Source organism: Corvus moneduloides, chromosome 10, assembly GCF_009650955.1.
Source record: "Corvus moneduloides isolate bCorMon1 chromosome 10, bCorMon1.pri, whole genome shotgun sequence".
NCBI lineage: Eukaryota > Metazoa > Chordata > Aves > Passeriformes > Corvidae > Corvus > Corvus moneduloides.
The window spans coordinates 4,006,896-4,029,881 of record NC_045485.1 but is presented as its reverse complement, the minus strand read 5'-3'; the positions used below and the strand labels follow the sequence as shown (position 1 = coordinate 4,029,881).

At 44.7% G+C, this 22,986-nt stretch overlaps 1 protein-coding gene across 3 annotated transcripts in view; it reads left to right on the top strand.

Annotated features, from left to right (window-relative positions):
• The window catches only part of MAP3K13 (mitogen-activated protein kinase kinase kinase 13), a 68,828-nt gene that overhangs the window by 25,472 nt on the left and 20,370 nt on the right, over positions 1–22,986 (top strand). For 2 of the 3 annotated variants that reach the window (XM_032119454.1, XM_032119456.1), the window contains exons 3-4: positions 687–832; positions 21,353–21,927. In XM_032119454.1, the coding sequence (XP_031975345.1) occupies positions 21,426–21,927 (502 nt within the window). In that variant the 5' untranslated portion in view covers positions 687–832; positions 21,353–21,425. Of the gene's footprint in view, positions 1–686; positions 833–9,223; positions 9,317–21,352; positions 21,928–22,986 lie in introns of those variants that run through there. The other variant, XM_032119455.1, reaches the window with a different exon arrangement.

Genomic DNA, 22,986 nt, shown 5'->3' with positions numbered 1-22,986 from the left:
AACTCTTAGTGTTTGCATTAAAGTTCTGTAATTTCAGGGTGTTGATTTATCTTTAACTTTATGAAGAGCTGGGCTAAGTCTTGCAGCCTGTGAAATTTGGGGGGGGAGCGGGGCAGGGGGTGGAAAAAAGATGCAGTGGGCTCAGGACTGAGAGTCTCAGTAGTTGTTGTCTCTCTCCTTGCATGTTTCTGGTAGTAACAGGAATAATGATATTGTGAGTTGTATGTACGTAGGAGGACTGTAATAAGTTATGCTTTTCCTAAAATTTGCTTAAAATTAGGAAAACAAATAGCTTGGAGTTTGGGTATAAAATTAAGTGTAAAATATCATTAATAGATTACCTTGAAGTACGTTATTTTACAGGCTAATCAAATCCTGATGTAATTTTGTAATGTGGAAAGCTCTGAGCTATTTACTGGAGCTGCTTGCTTAATTTAGATTAAAATTGTACCATAAAAGGATTATAGAGTGTGTGCCTGTGCTAAGAAAGGATGTACTAAATATGTTGAGGTATTTTTCTACTCCCAGCTTCTTTTTGAGAGTGCATACTTAATTTTGGATGTTCTCTGCTGTCTTCGAATGTGCCACGTAACATCACGATGTGCTGAGGGGATGTGCTGGGCTGATCTTGGGAGCATTTTTTCAATACACTTCAGCAGGATTCTGAGCTTTCTTGTTCTTTCTAGAGAGAAGAATTCAGTGCTGGACTGTCCTAGATGTTACCCATGGTGCAGCTTCCGAGGACAGCTTGATTTCTGTGACTTGAAGAGGAGGCACATGTGCAGTGAGCCAAGAGGACATGGGCTTCCAGTGCTTCTGGAACAATGATCAGGTATCAGCAGTGTTGATATTTGGATTGTAGTAACTAGTCAGAAACCCAAAAAGATCTCAAATGATAACGTGCTCACTCCTGCAGTTGTCCTTAAATTCTAAACATGCTTCCCTTTCTAAGGTAGGGATGAGCTGAGTTCACCTCCTCGTTTTATGTTGTGTCCAGAGCCATTTCCCTGCTGTCCCTGCAGAGACCTGGTGGGATCCAGCTCCCATGAGAGTAACAGGACGGGACAAGTGCCAAAGGGGTGTGTGCATAGACTGAGGTGAAGTTAATCTTAGTGTTTACATTTTTCCAGTATAACTTGGAGTCTGAAAGCATTTGAATCTATTAATTCCAGTGTATTGATGTTGTGAGGGGATAGCTTTAGGATATTATTTTCCATTGTTATAAGTACTTTTTCATGGTATTTCCCTGGTGATTGGCTGGAGAATGCAGATTCTGAGAGGAATCCAGGCTGTTGTAGCTGGAGTAGAGATGCCAGCAAAGTTCCAGAAATGCAGAGATTAATGGTTTGTTTTGGATATTGCTGTTCCTAGGAATATATTATCTCTTGATTCTGTGCCATATATGCAATTCTGTAGTGTAACTACATCTATTTTATGTATTAAAACTTAAGTTGTAAAACTTGTATGTTAGCAAACCACATATATCTGTCTATATGAAGAACTGAAAAGGAGCAAACTCTATAAAAATTCCGTAAGCTTTGGGGAATTAAGTTTAGAAGAATATCTGAAAAATAGTTTCTTGTTTTCTTTGTAGATGCTAGTTGAAAAATCATTTATTCTTGTCTATAAAATGATCTAGAGTTTTCTTCAGTTAGTTAGCTGGATATCTGTGTAATGCAAGAAAATGTGGTTGTTTCACTCCAGGAGACTGAAAATGGTTTTGTTCTACACATTTTCTTTACGTTTGTGTGGTCTTTGTTGTACAGAGATGCTTCATGCAGAGAAAGCTACAGATACGTAATTTTAGGATGTGCCTGAGCTGCCTCTGAGTGGGATTGCAGGAAGATGTGAGATGGAGCTACATTTTGGGATTTGTTTCTTAATATAAAAGCTGTCAATTTTTTACCCATTCTCTGAGGAGTGGTGGGTGCTGTAGAGGCAGAGCATCCATATATTTAGATTCTGGCTGTCTCTTATTACGAGCTATAATTAAGGTGAAGTATTTTGCTGAAGAATTGAATTCTCCCTTGATTTGAACCTGCTTCCATCTCAGTGAAAGCAATTAGTTGCTTGAACCACCCTGTCCTTGCTTCATCAGTGACAATTCATCAGTTGCTTCATCGACATTGCTGCTTCTAATTTATCTGATTTTTTGTGGTTAATAGACAAGGCACTCTATATGGGAGTGCTCTGTATGATGCTGGTGAGTAGAGAAGGCTTGAGGATGGAAGGTCTGGCCCTAAGGGGGGCTGTGACAGTTATGGAGGACTAGAGGTTATGAAACACTCCTGTGAAGCCCTGGGAGGTCCCAGGGTTAATGCTTCAGCTGATGTGCTTCTGAACATGGCTCTCAGTCAGCCTCTCTTAGCCATGACTTGAATTTACTGCTGTGCTGCTGGTTTTCCCTGGATGGGCAAATCCTGTGCAATACACAGCTGCTGGTTTGAGCTGGAGTATTGGCAAAGTTTGATGTGCTCCTTAGGTGAAGTCTGTTTAACTTTTGGTTGTCCCTTAAGATCAGTTCTGTGATTTAATTCCGAAAATATTTGGGGTGCTGTGCAGTGACCCCTTTGGGGTGCCTTCTCCATCATACTGCAGTGTCCAACATTGTGCTTGAAAACAAGGACCCAACCCTACTGCTGACACGTTCAGTGTTCTAAACCCCAATATTCTGCTAATCATGACAGTAACTATTTAAAGTGCTGTCACAAGTCCTGAAGTGAGTAATTCTGCGTCGTGATACCTCACACAGATTAAGAGGGCTCTTCTGGGGTCTGCAGTGAGCACTGGGGGAGCAGAAGTCCCTTGGGAGGGAGGAAAAAAGAAGCAGTGAGCTCTGAAGCAAAACCTACTGAAAGCTTCATGAGTGGCACGAGTCTGGGAGGAAGATGCTGAGCAGGTTTTGTTTGCCTGGAGAATATTTACATAGAGCTGATCCACTCTTCTTGAAGGAACTTTATCACAGTACTACAGAGAAAACTGTTGGTACTAAATATAGAGCCTTATTCTGGGAGTCTCATGACTTAAGTTCTGCTGTCTTAATGGGCTTTCAGCAGTTTTTGTAGGTTTTTTGGTAGAAAATCTGAATAATACTCCTCAAAGGGGTTGTGTAAGAGTAGCAAGGAGAGAAAGATTTAATTTGGTGAGACCTTGCACTCCAAGAGATCAGAGGAATTTTTCAGCTCCTGCTGTTGCTGCAAAGCTTTCAGTGCTTCCATATCTTCACAGAAGATCCCTCTGAGGTTCCAAAAGTTCATCTTGATCTTTTCCATCAAAGTAATATTACTATTGCTGGATGGTTTTGTAAGATGATTTTTTTTTTCCTTCCTAGTGGAGGAAACAACTTAAGTTCCTTAGGCTGCTACTTCACTGTTTACCATTTAGAAAAGTTCTTCTCACAGCCTAAGTAATTTTTTCTTGTTGCACTTTGAGTGCATTGTTTTCCTGCTCACCACGGATGTGGAGTATGAATTCCCTCTTTCTTTGCAGAAACTGTTTCTGTATTTAATAGAAACATATCATATCTCATTCTTAGCTTCTCATTTCACTCTGTCCAGACTGAGCCACCTCACTGAGTTACCTTCCCCATCCCTCAGAGCTCACCTGATGACCTGTCTGCCTTTGCTTGTTGTTCTGGGGTGGTTTCTCACATTCCTGACAAGCCTTTCCCAAAGGCTTCATCAAAACTGAGAGAAACAGGAATTTGTGTTCCTGTCAATGGATAGAAGTGCCTTGTTTGTGACAACTGGATATTTATAATTTGTGCTCAGTCCCTGATCCTCTCCATCCCCAATCCTTATCTACAGTGCAGCTGCTCAGCAGTTGTTTCTATATTTATGCAGGTGATTTTTTTTCCATCTGAACAACACTTGACCTTGGGGAATTGGACTGCATTTTTAATCACTTCTTCAGTTTCATTAATTCCTCCCTGCAATAGCTTCCCATTTATGCATGTCTTTTTGTGGCAATAACATAAATTATGGGACTTTTCTTTCCACATGGCACTAATACTGAGGCTTCGTTGTCAGGTCTTACTGCTTTTTGCAGGTTCCTCACCTGGCAGAGGAAAGGTGACTGTAGCTCAGCTGGCTTTAGAAGTGTCCCTCTTAACTGCTATTTATGAATACTTTTAAAACTTTTAAGTTCAGTATTTCTCACTGCTGGAAACTCTATTAGAGTTAATTACTGTTATGGAAGACTTGATTTCAGCCTGTTCTCAGGGAGGAATATTGTTTTGTGCCTGTTTCTCTGAACAAATAGATCTGGGTTTCTCACATGGCCTCTGCCCAGCTGGCCACCACCACTGTCAGTCTGGGGAGGCTGTTGTTCACTTGCTGCATTAGCTGCCCTTTCAGCAGCTATAATGTCTCTTAGGTAGCACCATTTTCCTTCCTGATGGAATTCCAGAACTTCTCTTTATGTCTCAGGAGCTGGGCTGCCATCCTTCAGAAGATGAAAGTCTGCAAATGGAGTTTCTTGAACTTTCCCAGCCTCATCAGTGCATATTCTTAACATTACAGTGTTATGTCTCCTCCTAAAACTACAGACTCGAACCCCAAAGGCAGGGCTCACCTGGGACACAGGAGGGGAAGCCACTCAGAAACTCCTTAAGAAAGGAATCTCATGCCTAAACAAGCAATGCTTTTTGCCTTGTCATTGTCTTTTAGTGCCTTCGGTGTCTTTATTTTACTTTATTGTTGATTCCTGGAGTGTTGCTGAAGGCAATAGAAGGTTAAAGGAAATCACTGTAATTGTTGTGTGCTCCTACCCATCATGGCTTGCAGAGCACACCAAAAAACACTACAGGCAACAGCGTGGAAGGTGGCTTTGTGTAAGAAACCTCACTTTTGGGTAACAGAAGTTGGTAGTACTTTGATTTGGAGACTGCAATGGTGGTACAAGTGTCTGTTAGTTTTCTTGAGTAGCTGTTAGGAATACTCTTGTGAGAAGAGGAGCTTTCCCTTGGGATATTGCAGGTCTGTGAGTCTGTGCCCGTTTCCAGCTCCCTGCTTTCATTTTTAAGCAGACCCAGAGATCTCTTGGTGGCTCACTGTAGCTGCTGTTCAAAGAGCAGAGGCAGATCTCAAGTGTCTGATCTGAGAGGCTCTGAGCCATGTTCTGGGCACAGCCCTTTTGCCTGGGGAGGAGCAACTTGGGCACCAAAACCTACCCCCAGCTTTGTTTTACCCCTTAATTTGTGTGGGACTCATCTCCCAGCTACAGGCTCTGGGCTGTGGCGACTCAGGAATGGGGTCTGAAATCACCAGGGCTGTCCTGTTGTAAACAGACCCCCTTTCCAGACAGGGCTCCTGTCTGGAATTGCAGCTCACCTTTGTGTGGGGGTTGCACATGTCCCACTTTGGGGCTTTTTCTCTTTTGTTCTGGTCACACTTCTCAGCTCTCAACGCTGGTCCTGTCAAATCACAGATCTTGTTCACCTGCCTCTGCAGGGAGGACTTCTCAGAGTCCCAGGTCTGGGCACATTCTGGATAAAATCCTATACAATAAATACATACATTTCATTCCTGGTCTTAGTAAAGTGCCATTGAGAGAATTGATTTTAAATTGTGTTGTATTTGGCCTGTTGAGTGTGTAAGAGAGGTACAAAATCACAAAGAAAAGGAAGAAGAATAAAATAAATTGGCCTATACTACTGTGTTACATGTTCAATTCTTTCACAATACTCCAGTCTCCTGTAACTGATATTTCTGGAATACTGGGGCATCAAATAGGCTCTAGTCATAAATCTCTGTAAACAGCAAGTTTGGAAGGATGTAACAAAGAAGCTTTGCTCCTTACAAAAGAGAAAGGTGACTTGCACTAGGTCAGGTCTGGACATAATGACAGCATGAACAAGAATCTGATTCTATGATTCTGATTTTCTCCTTCCATCCTGTCAGCCACTTACTACTGAAGATTAGGACACTCACAAGAGGGATGTGTGCCTAGGGCTGGGAAGAGTGGATTCAAGATTTCACAGATGTTTAGAACTTGACAATGAAATGCCCCTCTCACCACCTTATCTATGCAAATATTTACCCAGGCGTTTGAGAATCATTTGCTGTCTCACTTCACTTATTTACTCACCCAGGTAGGAAGTTTTCACAGAGCAGTCCCTCTTGTACCTCCAAGAGTGTGCTGAGTAGGTTTATTAACAGCCTTACTGCTGCATAATTATGAAATTAACCTTTGAGTCACTCCCATCTCTTTTCTAATTTCCTGCTGTTGTCAGTGGAACACGCCACGGGAAGCATTAAGGATTTGCTTTGGATTTGTGCTTCCCTGTGTGGCTGTTACGGGCCACTGTCACAGGCAGGATCCTGGGATAACTCAGCCTTTGGTCTGAGGCAGCAGAACCATCCTTCCCTGTCAAAGGTTGGCTTAGGACTTTTTCCCAAGTTGCCAAGGCCTACAAATAACCACGTATGCTATTTTTGAATATTGGCATAATATTGGTATTCTCAGTCTTCTGCAATTTTAGTCGTTCACCAGTTTATTAAAAATGAAGGTCACAGGATTGGAGAACTTGTTAAATGATTATTTTAAGACTGGGCTCAAATTAATAGGACGTGCCAACTAGAAATGTTACGCCTAGCAGATGCTGTATAACATTCCTATTAGTTATTAATTGGCTTGGAAATACTTAATTATCTTGTATTTTTCAAATATAGTGAAGAGTTCATTTTTAAAAATACTTTTAGCTTTCTTTTTGCACCCATTGCCATCAGTTTGGCCTGTTACTTCTCCTACTGGTCTAGTTACTCGGTTGCCCATAATTCCTTTCAGAAATCCTGCTGCCTGTCAACTTTTCACTGGCACTCTTGAGATCCTTAGGAACTTTGGGTTTTTGGTATCTTACACCCTTGTTGTATATAGTACATTTCCCTCCCCCTTCCCCCCCCGTATTTTCACATTAATACTGAGCCAAATTGTATCTGGCATCTGATACTTGAGTTCTCTGCTTTTACCAATGATTTTGTCTGAGCGAGACGGGGGAGAATATTTTCTCTTTCTAATATCGAGCAACTTAGTTACTGATCAAAAGAGCTGTGTAATGTGTACTATGAAAGTACTTACCCGGTTGCAACACAACATAATCATGTAGCAGCCATCAATTTTAGGACAGTGTGGGTTGTTTTTTTGTTTCACAGTGAGTTAAGATGTTGCCTTGTACTAAATTCAGGACATTTGTGTTTAAAAATTTTAACCTCAGCAGTTGAGGCATAGATGAAATTGAGTGTTGGGATACTGAACCAAGCCACCATGGACAAGAAAATCTGAAATGCTATGCACAAGCTCTTTTCTTCTTCTGGAAACTTGCTGGGGTTTTGTTCACACTTATTTTCTCTGCTGTTTTTTTGGGTTTTGTTGTTTTTGGTTTTTTTTAATGTCGCTGCAACCCTTGGAAACCTCTGAAAATTATTTTCCTTTCTATTTTTATTCTGACTTTTCTTATTCTATATCGATATTTCTCCTTTTCTTCCTCTTCTTACATGTGCTACTGTGCTCTCCCTTCTAGTTCCTGAATTGATCCCTTTAGGGTAAGAGAGTAAATTAACATTTTTATCTGTTTTGAAAATGCCAGGGAAATCTGGAAGCTGTTTCCATCCCATGGTGGTGTAAAGCTGAGTGCTGGGCTCTGGAGGGGAAGGGAAGGCAAGGCAGGGAGTCAAAGCAGGTGCAGCTGGGATTTGAAATGGGGACACAAAGTGATCCCTTTGGTATCTCTCTCCATCCCTCCACTCCTGCTTCCCCTTGGGTACAGGAGTGCTCAGGCTGCAGCAGTGGCGTTGTCTGGGCAGAAATCTTGTGCTTTGGTGACTTTTAGCTCTTAAAGAAGAGGTATCTCTAAAGCAAAACTAAATTCGTGGTTTCTTTGATCTTGAAAGTAGGTAGTAAGAAATTTGCATTCCTTTTCATTTTCCCTGGCCAGATTTATAAATCTCAATTCAGAAACCGCAGTTCGCAATCCAAGCCCTCCTCCTCCCTCTGCAGAAGCTGGTATCAGTGGTGCTGGCTCACGTGAGATCAAGTGGGCACAAAATCCTTGGTTTTTCAGCCCAGATCTGTGGTGGTGTTACATCGAGTCCTGGTTTATTTTGGGACGTTATCCACTTTCCATAAGGAAAAGTGGGATTGTCTCAGACGTTCTTTTCAGATGTGCCTTACCAGAGTAAGTTTTGGGACACCCTGTTCTGACATAATTGCTTCCTACTCGCTAGGAAAAGGTGTGGTGAAAATACGGCAGTTCTGTCTCTTAATAATTTTGAGGCTGGAAATTGTTCAGAAGGAGTTTGAGGCCAAATTGGTGAATTCTAGTCAACCCTGAGACGGTGTAATTGCAGAGCCTGCAGCCCAGGTTATCCTTCAAACCTTGACCTTCATTCCTTGTCATGCTCATCCCTCCATTCCTTCCCTCTTGTTTCAAAGATACAGAAAGAAGGCAGAACTCGTGCTCTTTCCCTGTCCGTATCCAAGTGAGTCACCGCTGCTCACGCCGGCGGTCGCCAGGACTCTGCCAAGGGTTTGGGTGTCCTTGCCTCTGGGCTGCACAGTAAAGCGTATTCCATTGCCTTGGGATTGGAACTGCCGTGCGAATGGGGGGGGAGGGCTGGGATCCGTGGGTGCTGTGCCCACCGTTCCTTACGCAGCCCCGGGTGTGAAACTCTGCCTGCTCTGATCTTTGTTCTGGATGTTCCTGAGGTTGTGAGCTTGTCCGCCCGCTGCCGGCAATGTTTGACTGGAGCTGAATGTGGGATTTTGTTAATGCTCCTATTTTTATTTTACTGGTGCTTTTGCATCGCTAATCAAGCACAAGCCTCCTATTGTTCTCCCTGCTTCTTCCTCCCGGTGCATGCTTATATTTAGTTATTTCAATAATCATACGCAGGGTTTGTAATCCCGCAAGAAGCCGGGGCGGTGATGAACTCCTTTTCTGCTTGCCGACCGCGTTCTGTTCCCGTGGCAGATGGCTGTTACTTGATCCGCCGCTGTTCCCGGAGCGGCGGGGCCCGGGGCCGCGGAGATGCGCTCCCGGCGCGGTGCCGCTGCCGGAGCGGGCGGGGACTGGCGGCCCCGCTGCCGGTGCGCAGCCCCCGCCGGGCTCCATCCAGCCCGATTTCCATCCATTCATGAATCCGTGACGTCAGCACGCTCGGTGCTTCTTTGCAGCAGGCTGCAGGATTGTGTGGGTGGAATTTCCTTTTATTTTGCAACACTTCCTTTTTTTTTTTTTTTTTTTTTTTTTTTTTTTTTTTTTGCCTTCCATCTTTTTAAAACAAGAAAATGGAGCATCACATAGGAAATCTTCATCCTTGTGAGTATTTGGGGGGAAATGTGTTTCTGTGAGGGGGGTGTGTGTTTGTGTGTGGTGTTCCATGGTCAGCGTTCCCCTTTCTCCATTTATTTCGGAAGGACAGATGGATGTTGCATTTGTGATGGGAAAGGGCTGAAAAAATGATGCTGAGAAAGGGAAGAGGAGACATGAAACCTTAATTTATCCATCACTGCCTATGAATCCGAGAGCTGGCCTGGCCTTTGCCTGTCGGTGTGGTGTGCTGGACATTTTTCACTTGCAATTTTGCACGTTATCTTCTCGTGCCCCCCTTTTAAAGGGGAAGGGAATGGCAATGGAGAATAAATATAAGTGGAATATACAGGCAATGACATAAGAATTACTAGATAAAGAGGCAGAGTTGTAATTTTTGCCTTTGGGGAATTGTATTTTTTTTTCCCCTTGTGGGCTAATCAAACAATTCCTCCTGTGTGTTACAGTGATAAATAATTTAATTTTATTTCTGAGATGAAGGAGGTGCGTTTTTCTTTCAATCAGCCGGGTAGGAATTTGCTCCTGTATTATTGAAAATAGCAGTTTGAGCTGTCTCTGATGTGCTGAGCACAATTTTCACCCCTCATTTTCCTAATAAATGAGGGAGCTGGGAGTACCTTTGCAGTTAACGATACTGTTCACTGGGGCAAGATTTGTCATATTCCTGCTCACCTGAATGGGCATGATGTCATGTTTTCTCCCAATGAAAAGAAGAGCTGCTCTTTATTTTTGTTTTGGGGGGTGGTTTAGGTGCTGCAGTAGCTTAATCATATCAAACCACATGTCTCCCTTAAGTAAATGAAAAATGGGATATTTTAAGTAGATCTGGAGAAAGATGACATCAGGCCCATGTGTTTGCATATACTGATTTTAGCAGTAAGCAATCTGTTCAGTAGAAGTCAGAAGAAGATGAAGGAATGTATTTGGATCAATAATTTTGAGGGAGAAAATATGAAAATGTTTGAAAGGAGAGAGATGCAGTTGGTCTGGCTGGGAAATGTGGGCACTTTCCACAGCACCTGCTGTGTGGGTAGCCACAGATACCTTGGGATACCCTAGAATGGGGAGGGTAGAGTTGTCATGGGTTTAAAAGTTTTTGTCACTATCCTTTTTGTTGTGCTCCTGGATGTATATGGGTTTTGTTTCTAGAGAGAGGCAGCCCTTTGAACCTCTGTCTGTGACAGCCTTCCGCTGAGAAACACAAATAAATCCGGATTTTGATGTAGTGGGGGTTTTGTTTGTTTGTTTTGCTCTAACACCAGTTTTGTTTCCTGTCTTTGGGGCCTCCAGTCTGAGTCTTTGATCTAGAATGGTCCTGTCATTCAGATTTGTCTTTGTCCCCTGCTGCCTGATAGTTAAATTTATAGCTGGCATTCATTTTGACCCCTGTGCCTGGAATTAGCAAGTAACTTCTAGCACAGAATATATGGTAGGGACTCCCACTGTTCCTCAGCTATAGGTGAACTTGGATTTAATCATGTTTGGGGTTTTTTTGGTTGCATTTTTAACCTCCTTCTTTTGTCTCCTATTGTAAAGACTAGGTAAGTGGCTTATCTCCAGTGGATCAGAAAATTGGGTAATGATTTATTTGAAAGTCTCTGCGTGGGTAAGACCTTTCACAATTAGGAGTTATTTAAACATGGGTCTGCTCTAAACAGTGGCAGGATAAGAGAAGTTTTAAGTATCTCTTGTTTTCTTAGGACTATTTTTGTAGCAAATGTGAGATGGTGGCTGATCAGGCTGGAGCTGTTCCCACCTGGTACCTGTTCCAGGCTGTCTGCAGTTGAGATGTGGGGAGTGGATTTTCAAGAGTAGGGCTTCTCAAAATGGCAGAGTTATTAAATAAAGCTTTTTTTTTTTCTGAATACAATAAAATAAAAGAAATCTGGCATGGCTTGTGTGAACAGATTTTAAATCAGTGCAGGTTGCCCTTCAGCTCTGGTCCTTGGGGCTAGGGCAGGCAGGGGATGGTGCACTGAGCCCTTTAGCTAAGCTCTCACCTGAGATCCCTGTGGAGGAACACAGCAGCAGGTTCAGTGCTTGTACAACTTCCAGTGAGTTCTCAGCCATAACCGAATCCAAATGAGTCAACTGAGGCAAATGTTACCTCTGAGGCTCTCAGGAGTTTGGCACTTCACCAAGCCCTGTCCAGCTTATGGGACTTTGTTTTTTATCCCTCCTTGGCAAAAACATCCCGTGCAGGGGCTTAGGCTTTTGTAGGCTCCTGTTTTGTGACATTGCAGCAAATCACTCTCATCTCCTGGGGAGTGGGGGGGTAAATATTTCACCCAAAACACAGGTTACTTAGGGCTGAATAGCAAGTTGGCAGCTTTGGCTGGGCCAGGAGCAGCAGCTCTGTGTGTAGTTACTCCCACCCCTATAAATACTCAGTGTGTGCTTTAACCTCGGTGCTCTCTCCCTGCTACAACTTCAGCTGAGGAGTTGGTGATTGGAGGGGGTTCAAGGCTTTGGCAACAGTTGGGTGTAGGTGAGGAGGAAGAGCAGATTTGTCTGTGTAAAGTCTGTGGTTTAGAACCCTCTGGTGAAACTGTGATTGTTGGTGCTGTTCCCTCTGGAGCCATTGTTCCCTCTGGAGCTGTTGGTAACGTAGCACCGAGGTGCTGTGAGGGAAGGAAGGAGAAAGTCCAGGCAGGGGTGAGAGGCTGGACTTTCTCAGTGTAGTGGGCTGGAGGAATGGAAGTCTCTGTGCAGACGTTCTATTCGTTCCAGGGATGCTTGTCCCTTCCAGTCCCCCATCTCTGTTACCTTCTGGAGGACACCAAAATCAGTAGTGCAGCTGTACAGCTGTGACTCTCCTGTTGAAACACAGGGAGTCCAGCCTCATCCTCCTTCTGTGCCTGAGGAGATCCTCAGGTGTTGGGCCACCAGCTGCAGCCCAGGGGTGATCCAGCTGGGGTGTGCTGAGTGCTGGTCTCTGCAGGGTTGGATGGCACGAGCTGTGCCAGGCCTCAGGAGCTCCTCTGGGATGCAGCCCCAGGACTGTTGTTTGTGTGTTAGCAGCACGTAAAGCTGTAGTGGAGCAGGCTCACACCTCTAACCCTGCGCTGTCACTAATACAGGCTTACGAGAGGCTCCTGAGCAGGGCATTGTGCTGCCTCTGTCGAGGAGTAATCCTCTTTGCTCGTGTATGGTGCTTGCTAAATACAACTTAGTACTGCTGTCATTTCCCATCCGAGATCTGCCAGCTGGATTTCGAGTGTCCTTCCCCTTCCCAGCAGGTGCACCCAGGCTGGGACCTGGTGTGGGGTGACAGGGGCCAGAGCACTGCACTTACCCCAGGAATTGTTGTACTTCCACGGAGAGCTGTTGAGTTACTTTAATACTGGGTGTGAAGCACATAAGCTCTTAGTGCTGAGAAGTTTGTGTGAGTAGCTTTTACATGTCGAATGTGCTTTGCAAATGTTGAATAATTCATATCTACTATAAAAATAAAAACAAGCGTAGGAGTGAGTGAGTTTACCTGAGACCAGTCTGACACCTCACGTGAATTCAAGTGAGACTTTGATTCATTCACTTCAGTCCTGAAAGCAGCACCGTGATATTGATCTCCATCCTCAAAGGTCTTTCAGACATTAATTAATTTTAATGCTACTCTTTGGAGGAAAATAGGGTGTTTCAGTTCTGTGAGGGGGGGGAACTTCCAAGATATCATTTGTTGGTAGGACTGGAACATTTAGTGCCTTCATGTGGCAGTGTCAGCGAGGCTGTAAGGCCTCTGTGAACTAAACTGGAAATTTTTCTGGTGTTAGTTGTTGTAAAATATTTCAGTTTGAATCCTTAAATCTGTTGTTATTACTTAGTAATTGTAATATAAAAACATGTAGTAATTATATAGTAATAACATACAGTAATTATATCATAATATAACAACATATGGATCGATAATACCATGGGAATTGTCAATGAGGTAAAAGTGCAAACTGGGAAGGATGAAGAGAAAAGAACAGAGCCTGAAGCCTGTGACTGGGTTTGAAAAGTTGTTTCCTGCTATGGAGACAGCTGGAAAGGAGAAAGAGAAGTGTAACTTAAGGTCATTTCTACATTTTAATCTGAGACAGATTTCAGTGGCAATTCTGTAGTATAAAAGGCTGATCAGCATTTAGTCTGTCTTTATCCCAGCTGAATGTTTTCCAATAGATTGATGGGCCTGTGGAGGAGGGTGTCAATGGTGAGTGAGATGCCAGAACATGGTGTGTGGAGCTGCTGGTGTTCCCTGTGTGCACGTAGCTCACGACGTGCAGCAGCCATGGGGAGGGGAGCAAGCAGCAAATGGGCGACTTAGTGACGCTGATTTTTGTGAAGGAACTGCGTGGTCCTTGCTTTGTTCCCCTGCTCCCCAGAGGCGGGTGGCTCCTGGGTTCCCCTTCTCCCAAAGCACCTGGGCTCGGAGCAGGGCTGCTCTCCAGCAGGAACGTGCAGTCTCCGGTCCCTGCAGCCAATACGAGAGTCATTATGCAACACCCCTTATTTCCTATGGCATCAGATTATGCAATTTCTGAGCAGAAGAATGCAAAGCCCTGGAAGAACACAGTAGCATTTTAGCAGATCCAAAAATACCTTCTGCAGGGTAGAGGCAGCATTTCTGTGTGTAGTGCTGAAAATACGCCGTTACGTAAGGTGCTTATTTCCCAGCCGGCGCTTGGCAGGGCTGCCAGGTGAAGCAGGACGTGCTCTCCCTGCCACTGGAGAGAGGTCTCCCTGCACCACGGGAGGCTGGATGGGTTCTTCTTCACCAAGATGAATTTTTATTGCCTTTTTTTTTTTTTTTTTTTCTTTTGATAAAATAAAAGAAGTGAGTGCTTGATTTCTGTTTCCAAATCTAGCACTGCTTCGCCACCCCCCACAAATTTTGTGACCTTATGCTGAAGGAGGTTCTGGTGAAACATTTGTCTCATGGTGTTGGAGGTAGAAATTCATTCCTATGCTGAGAGCCAGGGCACATGCACACATTGCGTGTGGGGATAAGAGTCACCAGTTCTTTTAAGGTGAAGTCTGCCTTGGAAATCTATTAAATATCTTTGCAGGAGACAAGAGCATGCTAGGAAAGGGGATCTGGTTGATACAATCTGTTGGGATTTTGGCAGGAATACTTACCAGAGACTCTTAAAGAGACTAAGCAGCTATTAAATCACGGAGGCACCAGGCTGGCAGACAGATCACTGGTTAAATGATATGGAATAAGAGTAGGGATAAAAGGATGGTAATGCTGAAGCATTTTTCTCTGCTTTGGAGATGGCATTACTCATACTCTTCCCACCTTTTCTTCCCTTATCCAGATAGTTTAGGAATATTCTGTTTAGGCTGTGAAGACTGCACAAGGAAGGTGTTGAGGGTGGTAACTATGGAGGCCACCTGCTGGGAGTACTGGAAGGCTCTAGTGAACTTGGGTGATAAAATATCAGTTCAATTTAGTGTTGATTAAGAACAATTCAGTTTTAACATCCTGTTGGAATTAGGCTTTTCCTGCTCAAGAATGAGATCTTAGGTTGTAAGAGACCCATGGAAGTTAGCTCAGCATCCTGAAGAACCAAAATGATCATTGTGCCTTTGTGCATTTCTGTGGCATTCTGTCCTTTTTGGGAATCCTGGCTGTGGCCTGACTTCCTCAACTACCCAGAAAAGCTGCCCTATCCCTGGAAGTGTTCAAGGGCAGGTTGGATGGGGCTTGGAGCAAACTGGGTTAGTGGAAGGTGTCCCTGCCCATGAATTTTAAGGTTTTTTCCTACCCAAACTATCCTGTGATTCTATGTTCTATAACTCTAAGGTGATCAAAGACTCAGAGCAGGTTTCATATGGTGAGTGAGAAGGTCAAATGAGAATTGTTAGACTTGAGAAAAGATGTTGGAGTGGAGGGTGGGATAGTTTTTAAACTCACAGCTGGAATTAAGGAGATAATAGGTTCAGGTGTCACTGCAGCAGTGAACAACTGGCTGTTCGAAGAAAGAAAGGAGTTAAAGATGTGCAAAGTGAAGAGCAGCTGGTGTTACCTTCTACAGCAGAGTTAAGCTACAAAGCTCCCTGCCACAGCAGAGTGTTTGCCAAAGTGTTCTGGTTAAAACCATTCCTTGGCACATTTGCACAGGACCAGTGCTTGGTGTGCTGTGAGCTGCTGGCGCTGCTGGGGGAGCTCTGGCTGCCTGTGCACCCTTCCCTTGGTGCTGCAGCAGGAAAGGGGATGGATGAACCTCCTGAGCTGCTGTGGCTTCACCCCATTGCTGCAGCCTAGGGGCCACTTCTTTCTCCTCGGCCAGGCTTGCTTGGGATGTGCAAGGTACCAAGCAAACCTGCAGCTGGCTTTGCACAGAGCCAGAATTTAGCCTTTATGGGTATTTCTTGGCTGGTACACGGTGCTATTTTTGTCATTGTCAGAAAGGGTTCAGGCCACAGAGCTAGACAGGGTTCTCTTTCTCACTGGTACAGCCACAGACAAAAGGATATCACAACTAAAATCACTGTTCCAGAAATGATGCATCCCTTTTTGGGGATAGATGGAATATATTGAATAAAGACTAAATTAAATCATCATGAAGTCAAGCTTTGTTGTGATAACACAGACTGCATACAACATAGTTACATGTCTGTGCTCTCATGTGCTTAATGCCCATGGCTATGTTAAAATATTCTCTTAACATTTTAAAATGAAGATGAGGATGATAGTTGTGAGCCCTAAGCAGTTGCTACCACATCATTCAGGTGAGGATTACGGTGTCTCCAAAAGAAAGTCTCCTTATGTTGAGGTGGCATCCAAGTATTTATTGGAGAGAGGAAGTAAAAGTATGTGTTCCAGTCAGGATTCTGCAGGAGGTGCAGTGTAGTGTAGTGTTTGTCTGACAACCTGAAGGAGCAGTGTACAGCACAAAAAAGCCAGTGTTACAAGAGTTCACTTTCCCAGGTAAACGTGCTGTTTGTTGTGGAAAAACGTTTATATGCAGAAATATAAACAGAGCTGTTGCAGGGATGGAAAATCTCATCTGGGTCAGATGAAGAATTTTCAACTGCTTCGTGAGAAATTTATTATGTTTTGGCAACATAATTGCAATATTTAAAGATAAGGCTGGGTTGTGGCTGGGCATTCATGTGGTATGAGATGGGAAGAGATGTGCTTCCTTGAAGGAGCAGTGTGTCTTGAGAAGGAGATTGATGCCTTGAAAACACCCAAGCTTTTGCCTTGGGCTACTCCATACTTGGCTTAAAGGTTTGCCCATCTCCTGGGCTGGGTTATACCAAGTTAATGTGGGCAAGCTTCATAGTGTGGTTTCTATTTTTACAGCCTAATGAAACAGATAATGTAACTTATAAAAATGTAATGTAATTAATTAATGTAATAATGTAACTTAAAAAAAAAATTCAACCCTCCTGAAAACAAGGAGTTTGCCTTTTGGTGATGTGTAACTCATTCCCTATTAATATATCTGCTTTTACTTTTTGTTTACAAAGCAGCCATGCAAAACACAAGCCTATATTCCGAGTAATGTAAAAAGTGTGGCAGAAGAGGAGTATCTTATCCACTCATGTAATATTTTCCTCATCTGGTGACCAGGAAAAGAAAGTGATGAAATCCTGCATAGTAAAACCACATGGTTCAAACCCCAAAGGTCAGAAGTGACAACCAAAGCTCTGGGACTTGCCAATTCAGCAGCTCTCACTCGTTCCTGTGCTGAAGTTGTACACAGATGGGAGAGGACTGTGCATCAACCTGTTGTAAAAATTCCCTGTAGAATTTGAGAGAGAGTCCCAAGGGGCAGGAGAACGTGATGGCTGTGCTCTATAGACAGGCTTTTAGTGGTTTTGTTAGATTTTAGAACATTTTTAAAGCACTGTCACAAGCCACTAGTTGAGATGATACACACATAAATTCCAGTTGTGTTATCAGTGAGGGAATGTGTAGTTACCTTGTTGTGCCCACTGTAGCCAGGAGGAAATGACACTGAGTACCAGGAAAAAGCAAGGGGACTCCAGGGCTTGGCTGTAAGTAGGGATCTGGGCAGGAATCTCCTCTGTCCGTGGTAGTTCCATGTACTAGGTGGATAATTTCTGCCAGCAGCTCTGTTTCAGCCCCTAAACGTGGATCAGACAGTTGCTTTTATTCCCTCTGCATGTTGGAAGTGCAAGCAGAGATTATGCTTCACTGGCTAAGACAGAAATAGCGTTCAAGGAAGTGACCTTAGTGTTCCTGGAGTTTTGGGCTGTTGGGAGATTGAGTGGTGGCCTCTGTGCTTACACCACCTTTCCAGCACATGGACTTTTGTTTTGGTTTGTGTGCTGTGTCTGGAATGCTGTGTCTGATTTGCCACTCAATTTTTAGCACAGCTCTTTAAAGGAGAAACTTTAAAGGAGGAACTTCAGTAATGGTCCACGCAAGGCATTGGGTTAACTCAGCTGTGTCTGCAGACCTGACCATTGTGTTGACACTCTTGTAAATATTGAACTTGTATAGTCAGCCACGTGCTTTGGTGGCTCCGGGGGAGTGTGAGGACACTTCCTGGATGGCTGTTTTCAGGGACAGACACAATATCAGGCAAGGTGAGAGCATGCCTTGGTAGCTGATGCACCCACTTGGTGATTCAGGTAAACTCTCGCTTTTGTATAGTTTTAAACTGCATTTTGGGCTCTCTGACATGTTGAGGTGCAGCCTCACTCTTCCCAGAAGAGGTGCATTTCATGCTCCTTTCGTCTGGGGGTGGTAGGATTTTGCCTGGAAAAAAATACTTTGCATGGAAATGGAGTAATTTACAAGAAGTTGTGATTGTACAAAATTACACCGAGCCTTGAATCCCCTTCCAGACAGAAGAGAAATTTGTTAGTGCAGAGTGCATGAACTCATCAAAACAGTTCAAATCCGAGGGTCTGCCTTCAAGTCTGTGTGTGCAGCAGCACTTGGTGAAATCTCAGTCTCTTAAATATGCACAGTCCTCCCACACATGGAGCTTCCAGCTTTTGACTGGGAGGCTGCTGCAGCAGGAGCAGCACTCGGGTAGAAATAGCACAGCCCTTGGCTACGCCTTTCCCTGGAAAAGCTAAAGATGCACATGCAGATCATAGACATGGGATCCCAGGCTGGTTTGAGTTGGAAGGGACTTTAAAAATCACCCAGTGCCACCCCTGCCACGGGCAGGGATACCTTTCACTGTCCCAGGATGCTCCAAGCCCCGTCCAACCTGGCCTTGGGCACTGCCAGGGATCCAAGGGCAGCCACAGCTTCTCTGGGCACCCTGTGCCAGGGCCTCAGCACCCTCACAGGGAACAATTTCTTCCTAATATCTAACCTAAACCTGCCCTCCTTCAGCTGAAGGCCATTCCACCTTGTCCTGTCACTACGTGCCCTTATGAATACATCCTGAATGGCAGTCTGGATATAATGAAACCTAAAATTTTCAAGAAAATGTTTTTCTTTGCCTTTTATTGGGAAGAGTTCAGCATGAAAAATTTCAGCCTTTTGGTACTATGGTTAAAAAAATAGTGGAGGCATGACAATAAAACTTGGGAAATGCTCTTATTCCCTTGTTTGAAGAGATGGTGAGGTCTAAACCAACCTAATTTCATTGGATTAAGTCACATTTTGCTAAGGCAAGAGGTTGCACATTACAGAATTTACTGCAATAGAAGAGAATTTTAAAAATTCATTTCCCCAGCAAGTCAACACTGATGTGGTATGGCAGAAACCACCTTCTCCCCCTCCCAGGGTTTCTGCACCACTTTTCTTCAAGCTGGCTTGATAGGAAGCTGTTTTAAAAGAAGTGCTGCTGTTTCATGCTCTCCAAACAGTGAGTTTGCTACACCTCTGAAAATCAGGCTGCTTATGTAAGGCCCTAAATAAGGCTGTATCAGGCCCGTTTGAGAATAATTCCCTAACTTTTGTATGCCTCCTCTCCCCATGAAGCACATACAGGGGCATGTAAAGTGGCAGGACACTGTGCCTAAAGGCTTTTTTTATTTGGAACATCTCAGTGTTGGAGAAGGCAATTTGATCTGGGAAAACAGACCTGGCATCTCTGAGTCTGGGGCTTTGTTCTTGGCTGAGCTGTGTAGTGAAAAGCTGTTCATTCCCTGTTAAACCTCCACAATCAAACATTCCAGAGACAGAAAACTGCATAGAAATGTAAAAGCAAAACCTTACACTGTAGTAGTGTACTCTTGAGAGTCACATAGCAGCAAAGTTATTTTATCCTCCAAGTCTGATTTAATCCTTAATGCACTTCCCAAGGCTTAAATTTGAGATATTTTGGGACACTGTTGCCTCAAACTCTGGCCTTTACATTTGGGTTTCTTGCAGGACACCTGGCTGATGTGTTATTTGCGTTGCTTAATACTCTGTGTTACAAAACCCAGATTTCTCTGTAGGAGCAGTGGTTGCATTTTGTTCTTGTTTAAACAATCACTTGTCACTCCCTGACTTTGGGTAATGAGCAGGGGCTGTGCCCAGGAACGCTGAGTTGGGCTTGGCCGGGTGTTTTTATGAAATTCTGTTCAGGTCTGAAGCATTTTCTTATCAATAACAAAATCTGCGATAACATAACAACTGCTGCTAGTGGTAATTGTACTATGAGGTCACACTGCAGCTTCCCACCCTGGGGAATTGGTCTCTGTAATGCTGGTCACTGGCAGGTCGGGAATAACCAACTCTCTAGCTTCCTGTGAGTCGGATTCAGCTCCTGCACTGGTTTGGGCTGTGCTGCAACCTCTGCCTCACTTGCTGTTTTGCTTTCTTTTAAGGAACAAATTTTACAACCTAAATAAAGCTTTTATGGAAAGCCCATGTGATCAGGCAGGATACAGGAAGGTAATCCAGGTTCCTGGCTGTTCCTGTTTGCTGCTGGAGAGGGCCTGAAGCCCAGGGCAGGAGTTTTTCATCCTGCAGGCTGAAGGGCTTATCTCTCCTCTCTGCAGTGACCTCATCCTGAGGAGTTATGGCACTGAGCTGTTCCCCTGCCGTTGGCTGTGTCCTACCTGGCCACCTCTTTCTCCCTTCCAGTGGCTGTTCGCAGAGCCTGGAAATTTGCACCCACTGTAACTGATCTAACTTTTTAACAAAATACTTTCTATTAAGGCTGGTTTTTTTACCCCCTTCTCAGCTTCTTGTGGAATTTAAAACTAGACTTTGTTCCATGTTGCAGGCTGAGCCTGTTGTGTTAGAGCCTCTTGTTTCAGAAGGGACTATCCTAAAAAACTGTTTTTGCAGTGGGTAGCTCTGGCAGCACGACCCCCAGCCATCAGCCTGGCTCTGTGGGAAGGTAGCACCACCACGGGTTGTGGAAAAAGAACCTCTCAGTGGAGCACAGAGCAAGAGATAGGGGCACTTCTTAAAAGGGATCCCAGCTCTTGTTTAATGTGCACCCTCCCCAAAGCTCATGCAGGGAGGAGGTGGAGAGCAGTGGTGGGAGATCAGCAAGGAGGGTCTGCTCTTCTGTGAAGCTCTCAGAGTTTTACTTGCTTATGACATGTGTGTGCTTAGAGAATTGAACATACCTTGCCACAATGGACATGGAGGGTCAATCAAGGCCCAGGATGGTCATAACTAGGTTGGGCTCTGCGGGAACAGCTACAAAGCATCCCTTGGTGGACTCGAGGTACCTGTATCACCGGGCTTTGTTTCTCTAACACCTTGTCTCGAGGGTTTGCAGAGGGATCCTGAGTTTGTGGGCTGTGCCAGGCCCAGGAACAGTGGTGGGACTCAAATCATAGCTGAGCTGGGGCCAGCTTCAGTCTGATAATGCTGTGGGAATTCTCTGCAAAGAACCTTTCATGATTTTGACCTTTAGGCTCTCATTTAAAATTGTGGTGTTTGTTTACTGGGCAATTCCTGCAGTAGGTTACCGAGAGTATTGCCCGAGTGGAGTTTCTGTTGGAACCATTTATTTGTTTCTTTTAGGGCAGTAATTATTTACCAAGTATCAGCGGCTGTCTGGAAAGTCTAGTTAATTATCAGCTCACCTCAGTGAAACTGCACGTAGTGAAAATACTTAAATAAAAAATTGAAAGTTGTTCTTTTTCCTCTTGTTTCAGGTACTGGGCCCACGTGTCGCGTGTGAGTTGTGTCCTACAAATGCTCTGAGCACCCCCTCGGGCCGTCTCCTTGATGCACCCTCACGGCATTATGGCCAGCACTCAGGAGCGCCTGAGCCTGTCTTCCTCTCCCAACTCCATGGGCAAAGCGTTCTGTGAGGACAAAGACTTGGGGAGGTTCCCCGACGAGCACCCCGCTGCCGGGAGCCACCCGTCCCCCGAGCTGCTGGAGGACGTGCGGGAGCGGGGCTCGCTGCCGGCCGAGCTGCTGGAGGGCGTGAGCAGCCCGGGCACGGCGGCCGTGCTGACCAGCATCAGCGAGGACGCCCGCGACCACTTCGAGAACAGCGTGCTGCAGCTGCGGGAGCAGGACGAGCCCGAGCCGGGGCTGCCGCAGGGCACCCGCAGCCCGGGGGACGGGGACACCAACGGCGCCGCCGACGATGTGAAGGTCCAGTTCAACCGGACGGGCAGCGGCAGCGGCGGCTTCCTCGAGGGGCTCTTCGGGTGCCTGCGGCCCGTGTGGAACATCATAGGCAAGGCCTACTCCACGGACTACAAACTGCAGCAGCAAGGTAAGAGGGAACCACCTGCACTGCCTTGGGCTGAGAGGAGGGAAGGAGCCCAGGGCTCTTCCCCAGCTCTCCACGTGGCCGTTTTTGTCTTGCCCAGCCCTGTCACGGGTTTCCAGGGATAAGTCCTGCACTGTAGAGCCGACAGCTGTCATGTGTGGCAAAGGCAGCTCGTGATGGAGTCAGCACTGACTGCCCGCTCTGCCCCATGGCTTGGACCATTGTGACAAGGCCTGGATCTGAACTGAGCGTGGGGATCAGAAGGAATTGTGTTGAAGTACTTGGTACAATCCCTGTGTTAATTTCTGGAGGTTTTTTATGCCAGATGGAAAATACTCACATAGGCACTTGCACTTCAGAAGCTGCAGGTGAAGGCTGTCCCCAATTGACCACCAAATAGCGGGAGTATTGCTTCTCTTTTAAAATGACTTTTATTTCTTTTTATTCAGGAGTAATTTTCCTCTTTAAAATATCATTTAGTACTTGTCTTTCCAGAAATATGTTCTTTAATATTTATACCTTTTTCATTTAGATGTGTAAGCGTAAATGTGTAAGTGCATGTGAGTATAAATATATATAAAATCTGTAGCTTGGGAAAAAGTGATGTCCCAGTTGACTGCATATATATCTATACATCTTTCTCTATATATATCTTTAGGGAGTACTGAAAGCTAAAGAGCAGAGTATGCTCTGCTGTTGGTGTCTGATTTCTCCTCTAGCACAGGGGGAGGGAGGTGGCAGATGGGAAAAGAACAAGCTGTCATTAGAATTAAGGAGCTGAAATGGTTGAGGCTTATGGAAAATGGGAACAGCCTGGCCTCCACAGTACCATGGGGCAAAGTCTCCTTTGAGCATCACTCAGTAGTAATCAAATGGCTTTTTGGCACTGACAAATTATAAAAGGTCAGAAACCTGTCTGAGTGGTTCAAATCTAAACCCCAGAGGGATGGGGAACAGCTCCTAATATGAGGGAGCAGAGCTGTTAAATAACATGTTGGATGAATTTGCCTTGAAATCAACTTCCTGGAGTCAGTCATTTCCAGTTCATAAGCAAGCAGGAAA